This window comes from Mugil cephalus, chromosome 14, assembly GCF_022458985.1.
Source record: "Mugil cephalus isolate CIBA_MC_2020 chromosome 14, CIBA_Mcephalus_1.1, whole genome shotgun sequence".
Classification (NCBI taxonomy): Eukaryota; Metazoa; Chordata; class Actinopteri; order Mugiliformes; family Mugilidae; genus Mugil; species Mugil cephalus.
This window is the reverse complement of record NC_061783.1, coordinates 4,143,745-4,156,175: the sequence shown is the minus strand read 5'-3', so window position 1 is coordinate 4,156,175 and position 12,431 is coordinate 4,143,745. Positions and strand designations below refer to the sequence as shown.

The following is a 12,431-nucleotide window of genomic DNA, read 5'->3' as shown; positions in this document are numbered from 1 at the left end:
CGCCAATCGAAAACACTTCATTACAATGGTAAGTGAATGCATCACTTTCCATGCTGTCGCACGGTCAAGAGCTCTGATTCTGCCTATTTATTCCCTATGCTCTGTCCGTTGTTAATCCAAGCTGTTAATTCATTTTGCAGTGAAAGAAAAGAAAGAGATCATGACAACTAAATGAGAAGAAGACTTAAATCCAGTTATCTGTGATGACTGTTTCTTTGTAAAGCCTAACTGGTTCTCATAGGTGCATCTTTTTAACCAACTCCAGACACTAAAACTAAATAACAAGGTCCCGTTGGATGTACTTGCTTCAAAATGACACCACTTGAAATCCATTGACAGTCTTAAAATTATAAAATCACAAACAATGTCAACCAATAAAGCTATCACGGCCATAAAGTAGAATCTAGGGCTTTCCAGTTTTAACGGCTCCTTACTCCTCCATTCCGTGAGCTACAGCTTCATTGTGTAATTGCTAAAACAATCTGGATCGAGTTAGGATTGCTCAGATAATGAAAGCATACACAGTTATTGGTTTACAGGCAAAAACATGTCATGTCCAATCTAGTGGAAGCGAGGCCCCAAGAAGTTAAGATACTTGACGGGAAGGATGCTCAGGATCTTGGAGAATTTACAGCGCTGGATTACATTTGTCTCACTGTCTTCTGTTTCGTAATGTATATCCAAACTGACTCAGTGCCGCCGAGCTCAAGACTCTGTGGAGGCTGCATCGTAGGTTTGGATATCATTGGGATATTGTTGGGATTTGATTATGGATCCTGAAATATTGATACTCCCGATCTAGACGTGTGTTTTTTAGAATTGATCTTCACATCAAAATATCGATACCAAGTCCGCTTTCACATGAAATATTAATACCTTTATGGCACCAAGTCAATTCTAAAAAAGTAAAAAACGTGAGGTATAAGGAGCGCACACCTGAGACAGACCTCTATGATGGAAGCCCTTCAGAGAGGTCGGCAATATCCAGGTATGTAGTGAAAATGCATAACACTGCCCATCACAGGCATACGCACAAAGATCATGTCAATATGTATATCAAAGTAAAGAGCTACTGTTCCTAGTTTCGTGTTTGTTTGAGACGGATGATTTGCTCAGATTTTCAGTTGACTTGTAGATTTGCTCTGATTGTCTTGAACTGCTCAGATGAAAGAGACATCTGATATTTGGCAGCTTATTTCATTCTTATACAAAGATATAAAATGCATTTTTTCATAATTACATTCATTGTAATTTTGGTATACACAAATAGACATCTAAAAGTATTGATATCGGTATCGGGATACTAGACTTGTTATTACTTCGAATCGGATCAGACCAAAAGGAAAAATAGTGGTATGGCACATCCCTAATCGTAGGCTGCAGGACTGCTGATCTTCTTTTTGTTGAACACAGGGCCTGATGATTCGTTGCAAGAGATGATGAAGAATGAAGTGAGGACCAATCAGGCACCTCCCTGATGGCATCGTGTCATGGATGAGAATCTCAAAGCACATTTACACACATCAAGATTCTCACATTTGCAAATCCTCACAGTTTTGGGTGAATAATGTAGATGATATATTAATATCAGGGGATAAATCAAACAGATGCTGTCCTCCTGCTCCTTGACATCTTTCTGTGTTATACATGAAATAACATGGGGGTCACAAAACTCCACCGATGACGCCGATATGCAAAAGAGGTCTGTGGCACCATCTAGTGGCCAGTCAGACGCACAACCCTCTGCCACTTTTTACTTGCTCATCACTAAAGCAGCAAGGTGCCACTCCTTTAGGCAAATGAAAACAAACCCACTTCAACAAGATCTAGCCATGAGTGAGCACATTGGCTGCCACTAAGCTGGAGATCATTAGAGATCACTGAGCTGCTCTGGTGACCCTAATCTGCATAATTACATTAAGGCTGCTAAAACCCATTGCAACTGCCGTGTCATTGGCCAGGTGGCACGGACAAAACAAACACCGGGGGAAGCGGCAAGGTCTTCCTTCTGGTCTGCAAGATATGATTCAACGATAGCTGAGATAAGAATAAGAGATGTTTCCCAGACCTGTGAGTATGCTGAGGTCGATTCTCATCAGGAACCTGTTATCTTGGATTTAGAGGCGGCTTTTGCCGTATTCTCTGTCTTAGAGAAGCCATTAGGACATTTCAGAAAGATAGAATTTATAACTAATGTTTTTTACTGTAGTTATGGTTCAGGCTTTTTAGAGCAAACCAAGTCACCTGAAGAAAAGAAGTTTATCTTCCAGGGAGTAATATTTTTACAGTTCTTTTTTAAGCTTTCCAACTTCTCTCACCTTTTTTATTTTCTTAAATGGTAAATAACACAAATTTCATATAACGTTACAGAAGGAGACACCCTGTAAAGAACCATCTTCAATTATTCAGCAAATGTGATGAAATCATTTGGAGGACATTAAATATTGCACCTTAAAAAAGGAAAGATTAGAAAAAAAATATATTGAAAAGGAGTCATTCTGTGCATCTGAGTGTTTCTTGTTTCCTACCTGAATATTTATACCTCGTTACAGTCACCTTGTGCCCCACTGTTCGCCCAGGCTGTGAACCACTGTTCTAGAAAGCAGCCACAGAGCACTTAGTTGAACAATAAATGTCTTAATAATTTATTGAAGGTTACATGTCAGGAATTGATGACTGTTGTAGCAAAAGGACTAATGACTTAATATAAATGTGCAACAGCTGCAGAACCTATACTTCTCTATTCATGACTTTCTATTTTAAAATAAGGCCTTACTTTGAGTTTGCGCTTACAAATGTGTTTTTTTTTTCTCTCATTTTATTGGATAACATCCCACTGCAGCTGTTAAAAAAATGTGTTACTATCCAGGTGGCTGGTCAAACTGTTCCTTGAAATTGTTTTCCTGATGACCCATTAACAGCTATTGAAAAGACAATGCAGGTAAAGTGATTTTGCTGTGTAGTACTCGCCATGTTGTCCTTGTTAATGATGCACTGCGAGTTTATGAAGCATGAGCAAATGATTTGTTTCATTAAGAGAGACCATAATTAGACCATAATTTATTGAATATGTTCTCATAGGAAGCAGTAAAAATGATTCAGCTTCCTAAGAGCACTGCGCTTGTCGCGGTATTGGACAGCGCCGTTATGCCTCTCAGTGCCATTTCATTCACACCACTCATATGAGTTACTGATGTTCCTTTTGTTCAGGGCTCTTCGCAGCAAGGAGAAACGTTGACCGTCCAGGTTAAAAATACCGCGCTGGAACTGAATGGTCAAAACCTCCGGCTGGAAGCTAAAAATGGCCGCAGTTCAAAAACACCTGGCCTCCATCTGTCAGCCGTACACGGCAAGGAGGCAGTGGGTCAGCTTACGGCCTCCTCGACGACCCGGGAGGGCGCGGCACAGTTGGACTTGTTGTTGTTCAAGTCACCCAGGCCTGACTTGGAGAGGCACGCTGAGAATAAGCCTGTGAGACGCCCTTTGAAGCTGGCCCCGCTGGAGCTGACAGAAGAGGTGAGGGAGGCTCAGAAGGAAAAACTTAAGTTCATCCAGGAGGAGACCGAACCCGTTTCCTGTAAGCTGGATGTAACACAGAAAGAGCCCCGGACAAGGAAGGTGAAATCCTGCATGAGGCAGAGGCTGGCAAAAGCAGCAGCGTGCCCTTCTTCTTCTTCCACTGAGCCTCTCAAAGCACAACAGCAAAACAGATTGTCGAGGCCCCAGCTGACGCGCGCTGTCCCCGTACAGCAGAGTGGAGACAAGCATCTAGTGGACGTGGTGTGTAGAGGCACACCGGCTCCTCTGCGCAGTAAGCCTGCCCCTCCTTCACAAACACCCAGAGTTAAAGCTGCGGCCGCACGTGGCGGAGAGGCGGCCCGCCAGAGCGCCGGCGCCCTCCAGCAGGAGACGGGGAGGAGGCGGCTGAGGCTGCGGAGAGCGCAACACCTAGAGGAGGATCAGTGCAATTCAAACACGTCAACAGGGGGATTATCTGCAGATGAAGCCAAGCCTGCCCAAGGTGTCCAAGGCAAAGGGCTGCAGACAAAGAGAACTCAAAGGGGCCAGCTGCATGCTGGGAAAGCCATCAAAGAGCCTCCCGCACCTGCAGGCTCCCGTGAGCAAGGAAGTGCCAGGAAGAGTCATCAGGAGGGTGGCAGTCAGCAATCTGCAAAATACACCCTGAGCTGAGAGTCAGCGGAAGGTGGAAGCAGTGAAGGTGCACTTGATGGTGTTAAGTCTGGTGCTTCTAACTGGAAGTTTGAAGGAAGGAAGGAACCTTTGATCGCTAAGTATAACAATGATGTCGAACAACTCCAGCTGTAAAATAACTGGAGCTTGGAAATTTGGAAATTGATATATACAAGTTTAGAGGCTCATTTCCTCATCAGGTGAAGGTATCAGAGAGCTGTGCCATTAGAAACTGATTTTCATGAATCAAGCGTGCAAATGATACCTCACAAAATTCAGTTTGTTTAGGGTTGAGGAGAACTCCTCTTGTCTTCCTAAAATAGAGTATACTTTTTTTTTTTTTTTAAAGAAAGGGCAGCATTGTGTAAAATCGTATGCCATCTTGCTCTAAGTTATGGATTGTCCCATTTCCAAAAGCTATTCCCCAGATCAGAGCCTGCGCTGATTCAATTAGGTGGAGCAGCCATGGCACAAAGTAAGGCTTCTGGCAAATCATAAGAGGAGTGAGGGCGCTGCAGTTGATCCAAGGTAATGAAACAGCACACATATTTCTTTCAGGGAGAAAATCGTGTAGTAAGATCAGAAATGTAGGGGTGTATAGTGTGATTACTGAGTGACCTGTAATGTTTATCCATAAACTCTATGAAAGTCTACATTTATAAGCTCATTTAAATCAGCTGACTAAGTAATAATTAAATCTACATGTTTGTACAGTAACTTAAATGTCTAGTTTTCACTTCTCTGTGTAGAATCATACGCTGTAACAACGAAAATGTAACTTTCTCTTTTCCAAGGGTTCTATTTGCTGTATTTCTGCTTTTCCAATTAAAGCGTGACTTCCAGGTAGCAGCAGGAGTTTCTGAATGCCGGCCGAGTTCTTGTTGTTGTTTGATGCTCCCCTTCCGCTCTGGAAGTCTCAATGTGACCCCTGGCCATTAGCCAGCCAGGTAACATCAGTAATGTGACTCATCTTAAAAATAGAAACTTGTGATCTCACCGTCTGCTGCCATCGTGCACTGTCTGGTTCGTTTATCCATTTATCTTTAGTTAATGAATAGTATGTTTGTTCTGAATAAATAAAATCACAGCCAAGTTTTCTTTCAGCTGACCCCCATATGGCCAAATCTGTCACTGCAAGGTTGATTTATGAGTATGAACTATCATCCCCTACGAACTTGAAAGTTTTCATACTTTTTGTTTAGTTTGCTCAGGTAACGGTGGCGATGACCCAACTAAACATGATAAGAGAAGATCTTGATCAAACGAACGAAGTAGCTTCAGACGAGGTTTAGCAACTGAATGCTAACAGTGATAATAAAGGTAATGTACTGCACACCTTCCATAATTTATACCCCAACCATCTAAATCATATCTCTGGCCAACTGATCATCTTGTTATCTCAACGCGGGGCTGATTGTTGATAATAAATGCAAGAGGTTAAAGTTTCACAGCTTTTTTATGTACTGCAAATTGATGCGCTATAGGTTTTTGGTTTTTTGTTTTTTTTTTGGGGGGGGGACATGTTTCTCAAAATAAGAAAAGACCCAACATTTAGAGAAAGACATTATACAGTATAGATGTTCCATGGGGTCATTCCACAACTCCCATCATCAGCAACTGAAATTCAAGCACAACAAATATATCAGAATGATTTATTTAGCAGAGCTGTGCAGAACGTTATGATGCAGAGGAAGTCCACATGTTTCTTACCCTGTAACTTAATCTTAATGGCTTCCACTGACATTCCCCATAAAGATATGTTAGGTCACTGAGGAGCAGTGGCCGCTGGTGAAAACGTTCCTAGGTGGAGCTGATCTGTATCGAAGCCCTCAGTTACTACCCCAACATGATTTAATGCATGCTGTGAAGTAAATGTAATACACACAGGCCATTTATAAAAATGTCACTATTTCAAAATTAAATACATAAATAGTTTGATTGAACATTGAGAGGCAAAACCAACATAGACAGTTATATCGTGAGTTATTCCACTGATAACTATGGGGTTGTTCACACGTAGTAAAATACATCTCGGCTGACTCCTAAGTACTTTTCTGAACACCACATTGGAAGGTGGTCATGGCTGCATTTGAGACCCATCTTTGAAAAAAAAATATTCTGTGTACCTTAAATGTCCCTGTAAATGTTACAGTATAACCTTTTGTTTCATTTGTAACTTGGTGCTACAATTCAGATTTACATACAAAATTACATATAAATGGCAAGTAATATTTACTAATGTACTGCACTGATTGTACCTGATTGGACTATGAGACTAAGCAGGTAACTATTTGTGCTAAAACTTAAAACTTGATACAATATAATTGTAGAGCAGTGAAATATCTATTCTGATTGTGATTTATATTTCACAGATTACTGAATAAAATTCACACGTTGATGCATTAAACTGCAAGTAGTGTCTACTACTTAGTGTTATTTTAAGCTAAAGTTATTCATGTTTTTCAACACGCATCGACTGTTTTTGGTTAAATGTGGGTGTTTAGAGGGCAGGGTATGAGCTATAACCTACATGTGGATCTTTCCAGGTAGACTCTGGTTATGTGTGCACACAGTTCCAGGAATTTTCCTGGTTTGCATCATTTCCAGCGCTTGTTTGCACATAGTCTAGTATGGATTCTAAGCTGTGTTTTACAAATGAGACCCCTATCTTTGTCTGCTTTGAAGCAAAACATTTACCTGATCTGACAGGATGTCATTGCAGTGTATGTCACGAAGATTTGTGTCTTCAGTGATTTCACAGGCGACTCCCCTGCAGATGTGTGTGTCATCCTTGAGAGAACCGAGGTTATTGTTGACCGTAAGTCTGTGGCAAAGGCATCTCTGATACAGATGGGTATTCTGTATATGCCTGATTGTCTGAAGAACAAACCTTTAGTGGGTTCTTTTGTCTGCACATTTACTGTTAAATGTTTTTGATTATGTCAAAGCACAGTACAGTGCTTTTACAGTAGGGAATTAATGTTAAAATATGTGTAAATATTATTTACATATTTTACAAAAAGAAAAGCATGGAAACATGTTAATATTTAGTTGAGTTTGTATTCACGCGAAAAGATTGTTAAAGTTTACTAAAATAAGCAAGTAAAACCTTTTAACTGTTAGCAGAGTTTACTTAAAAATACACAAATTCAATTTTACCGAGATGTGTGGAAAAATCTGTTCAACTAATCATCTGTGATTTAACATCAGTCATTTTCTGCTACGATTTCTCAATTATCACTGAGGGAGCTTCCACTCTGCACAGTTGTGGAGCTACTAAGAGAAAATACGCCCAGAAAAGACAAAAATCCCCCTCAAGTGTTGCCTCATTCAGTCATCATTAGGGTCTTTTAAGCTTGATGTATGTATCTATGACAGAAGTTTGTTTATCTTGTTTCTCCTGTTCTTCTTCTATCTCTATCTTCTCTGTTTCTACCCGGCTGGCCTTCGGCAAATGCTTCCTCCATATGAGCTGGGTTCTGCTCAAGGTTTCTTCCTGTTAAAAGGGAGTTTTTCTCAGGCTGCTCTGGAGGTTGCAGGCTGGTTTTTGTGAAGTGTCTTGAGACGAGTTGTATTGTTATTGGTGCTATATAAATAAAACTGAATTGAAATAATATTTGCTTTTTGGCTGTTCAATGACGCCTGCTGTTTCAGAATACGGGATGTTTTTAAAAGCAGTGACTGAAAGTAGAATAACCCAGCGAGCCTTTATTCTGTCCTTGCATGTTTGTTTTACCTTCTCCACAAGCCTGCTGTCTGATTCTGATGTATCATGGTCTGGGCCAGGCACTTTTTCATCTGTGTTTAAAGTCTTCCTTACGAATGGATTTTGGCACAAAAACTGTATTTGGAATATTATTTTGAATTCTTGAATGTCTGAGTCTAACCACCGCTGACCAGTGATGGTGGTAAGGCATTACTAAGTGACGCGTTGCTCTTATCTGACTACTTTTTTACAGTAAGGAGTAATCTAACACGTTACTATTTTCAAAACCAGTGATCGGATTAAAGTTACTCATCCAAGTTACTGTATATTACTGTTTTTACCACTTTATATTTTTGCTTTCTTCTTGCGTCTCGGGGAGTGATGTAACGTACGCCACAAGTCATGTTTTCAGCGTGAGGGGAACTCACGTGTAATACCACAAAGCGACGCACACAAACAACAATGGAGGGAGGAGAGAGATGAGTTGAGAAGAGCTGAAGAATTTGGTCAAAATGAAATGCTGCATTTTTTATTATTTTTTGTGGGGGATCGGCAGCTGCTGAATGTAACTAAATAAGTAATCTAACTTAGTCACTTTTAAAATCAAGTAATCAGTAAAGTAACGGTTGCTTTTTAAAGAAGTAATCAGTAATCAGATTACTTTTTCAAGGTAACTATGGCAAAATTGACGCTGACTGAATTCACTTGAGGAGATAAATTAACTGGTCTTCTTTCTTTAGAATGGGCCATGCTGATGAGATCAATCAAATTAAATTAAGTCAGCCTTTAGCTACATATGCCATACTTAAGCCACATGTTAAATATAGTGCCAAGTAAGTTTAAATGAAAAAAAAAAGAGTTGCTATATTGTTGTTGATTCACAGTTTGACTGAGTTTTGTCTTGTTAACTACAGACTGTAAGAAATCTAAAACAACAGAGTCTACACTGTCGTGTAATCTCCTGCTGTAAATGACATCAGATTGAAGGACGAAATGATAGAATCTCAACCATAAGATTACAGAGAAAGCCAAAGCATTCAGCTGATGAAAAGAGTTCGAGTAGACAGCATATTTTGCGATAATTCTGTGACTTTGCCAACACATTTGAGCAACACATTTATCATAAAGCATAGCCAGTTGGTTTGTTGGTAATGTAAATCTAATGCTCAGTACAGTAGTAAAAACCTTCCGACTCATAGAACTGTTCAACTTTAAGGGTTTTGGATTTATACCAGTAACGTTGAATAGTGCTTTTGGTTCTCTGTCTAGCCAGTTTCCTGATGGATCGTAGCATCTGTTGGAATACATTCCGGCTCAGATTCAGGTTATTTTATCATGTGCAGGATTAACACAGGGTTCACAGCGCAATGACATGTTGTAGATGAGAGGACTGGTCACCTCAGCCACAAGCAGTGCAAAAACAAATAAAAAATGGTGAGGGCAAACAAAGGTATACTAAAACTAAAAAATCATACAATATATGCAACGTTCACAGCGTATTTACAGAAGGTGGAGGTGGCAGTCATAGTGCACATATTGCAGCAGGGAGTTCAGTTTTTTGTGAGTTGAGGAGTGTGATGTCCTGGTGGTAGAAATCGTCCTTCAGTTTTTTTCTGTGTGCAGGCAAAAGAATACAAGACAAAACATTGCACATAAGTGTTGGACTAATTAATTAATTATTGTAGGAAGGGGGTACAATCCAGTCACTCTACTGAATAAATTAGAATTTTTCTGTTCCGCTTCATCACCAATTCAGACATGAATATTTTACACATATTTTGGAAGGAGACTCGCCTCTCTCTGATGTGGGAGGTTGAAAGCTGGCTGTCAGTCAGGTGACAGATGGCTTTCTCCAGCACTACACGGTGCTTGCAAGCCTCTTGCTCACCCAGCATGCTGGTCACCTCTTTAGCCCTCTCACACAAGGCGACAGACGGTTCCTCAGACTGACACCATCACTCATAACGTGCATCTGCCCCGAATCATCAGCCCACTTCCCATCCACTCCACGCTGAGCCTATACATAGCCCAGCCTGAGCTCACTTTCCTTGGCTACAAAGGCACCGTAAATAGGCCTGGATGAAATGGCTAACTTGTTTGTTGTCTGTGACATTCAAATATTGACACTGTGTTTTGGAGCATTTTGGCGCCTTGGACAGCTCTGCAAAAGCTTTGGGTGTATTTTCGGGTGCAGCCAAGGCATGTGGTGACAGCTGTGGGAGCATTTTGAAAGGGAAGATGGAGCGATATGAAAGGAACAGGACGTCTGATACACACGCAGACAGGTCTGCTGTGTTTCACTGCAACTTCCCCCTACCGCCTGGGAGCATGACCGCACATGATAAGGACGACAAAATGCAAATCACAGTCATCCTCCACACGTTCATATCAAATCAGGACATATGTAGCCTTTCTGGTTCACAAACACAAAGCGTCTATCAATGAATAAAAAGCAAATATTGCATGCTTTGTTTGCTTTTTCTGAATTCATAGTAAGTACAATAAAATGTGCCCCCTAACAGATCAAATAAATCTTCTCTGATTTAACACTACAAAAAAAAAGGCTCCAAGACCAAAACGTAAGAAAAGAACGCTAGTATAAGAAATCACAGAGGCAAAGAAGGAGGTATGTATGTATTTAATGTGTTGTATATGAAAATGTATTTTAAAAAATGAAAGATGTGCGGTCTGACATGGATGTAAACTTGTCCAAACAGCAAAACATACATAATATAGATGACAGAGCTTTACTGTACGACGGAGCAACGATAGACGTTTAACACAAAGCTGCAAGAATGGCTGTTCTGTAATCATTTCCCTCACTTAAATACAGCCCTTCTCTATAACTGCGCGGCTGGCTGAGGCCAACGTGGCCCGGCCCACCACCAGCCCCAGGGCGGCTCCGCTGTGGCTATCATAGTGGCAAAGGCTGGACAGTTGAGGCGGTTGCCAAGAAGCCGTGCCTTTTCTTTGAGGGCAACACTTCAGATGGGCGCAGCCATGGAAGGGAGAGGAAAAAAAAAGGACAAAAATATCCAGAAAGTTGGGTCTATAATTGGCTGAGCCTCTCAGCCTTTTTTATGTGAGAGCACAGCCCAGGCAAGAACAGCAGAAGCCACCTCGTCCCCCAGTGAAACTCTACACTTTCCCCGTTGGCAGTTCCCTCCCACTCTGTCCACCCATCCACAAGGTTGCTGAAGCTCACCTCACCTCACTTTTTAAAAAACACTGAACACTGGATTGTCACCCTGGATTATACAGCGATCACATCCTGATTTTGGGTGCCTGCAGGGGAGACATTTTGGATTATTGTCAGCTGATAATGATGCTGTCCCACTGCTGATTCAGAGTGTGAGTGCTGGAGGCACGGAGAGAAATACACCTCCAGTAACAAGAAGTGAGTGACAGGCCAGGTAAGAAAAATAAATCACGAAGTTATCTATCTATAACTGCCAAGCTTCTCTTAAAAACTCACTCTAAAATGCTCCCCTACACTTTTTATCAGTTTTAAATTGCTGGCAAGGAATCTGTTTTTCTTTTCCCTTTTCTTTCTTGCATCCACATGCTGCTCAGATGCCACTATCAGACAACAGACCTCCTCCTTTTTTTTTCCCCCTCTACTTCTTGGGTTGCTCGTGGAAAAAAGCGCTTTCTGTTTTATGCATTTTGGGAGTGATAAACGCAGTGCTTCTGTTATAGACATCTACGTTGCAGTCCCGGGTCAACCATTCAGAGAGGAAGTGGAAAGAGGCCTGGTGATACAGACCTGCAGTCTGTAAGGAATTGGGCTACAGGTTCAGATATTGACCAAACCCAAGCCTTGTTTTAAGCGTTGGATACTGTATCAGCCTGTTAAACTGCAGTCAGTCAGCACAACAGAGGAAGACTTATAAAATGTATTATCAGTGATGAAAGGGAGACAAATTGGAACATGTTAGACCTGCACAAAGTTGGGTAAAGAGGATTAAGGACGTGAATTCAAATCTTGTTCAGCTGCTTGCAAAGGGCGTCTTTTATGGAAGTCTTAATGGGCTGGAATTCTTAGATTTTAAATGCATGCTAATTGGGACAATTAAGGCCATTCAGCTACTGTGCCTGTCATGCTCATTAATAGCAACAGCCAAAATCAAGCAGTAGAAATAGCGCAAGAGAATCAGATAAGGAAACTGCAATTTAGAAACCAGAGTACTCAACCCACAGTATACAGAATGCACACTCTATTTCTACAAAGGCCAAGTCACAGTCAGCAGTTGTGCCCTTCCACAACATGTCCTGGAATTCCTTTTTTTTTCACAAATTACCTTGTATTAAAAAAACATGCACCTGAAATGCTATTGAAATGACATGCGCATTTTATTTCATCCTGCAACATAGCATCTTTCTTCACTTTCAGATATGTATGCTAGTTTAAGCACGAGAAGATTGCATGTAGTGACAAATCTTTCCTCTTCCTCACATGGCAACCCTTCACAGTGAAACACTCTTCCAGTCAGGCTGAGCTCATGTTATGGCTATAGCCAGCCACACATCAGTC

General features: G+C 41.1%; 2 protein-coding genes across 4 annotated transcripts in view; both read left to right on the top strand.

Moving 5' to 3' along the window:
- Positions 1-1,961: 1,961 nt before the first annotated feature.
- Positions 1,962-6,367, top strand: LOC125020230. Its single transcript, XM_047605552.1, has 2 exons — positions 1,962-2,070; positions 3,211-6,367. The coding sequence occupies exons 1-2, from the start codon at positions 2,056-2,058 to the stop codon at positions 4,189-4,191; spliced, it is 996 nt and encodes a 331-aa protein (XP_047461508.1). The 5' UTR covers positions 1,962-2,055; the 3' UTR covers positions 4,192-6,367.
- A 4,599-nt stretch (positions 6,368-10,966) lies between these two features.
- col22a1 (collagen, type XXII, alpha 1) overlaps positions 10,967-12,431 on the top strand; it is a 50,176-nt gene continuing 48,711 nt past the window's right edge. Inside the window, exon 1 of one of the 3 annotated variants that reach the window (XM_047604534.1) lies at positions 10,967-11,294. The gene's annotated coding sequence lies outside the window, so the exon portion shown is untranslated. Of the gene's footprint in view, positions 11,311-12,431 lie in introns of all 3 variants that reach the window. The other 2 variants (XM_047604533.1, XM_047604535.1) reach the window with 2 other exon arrangements.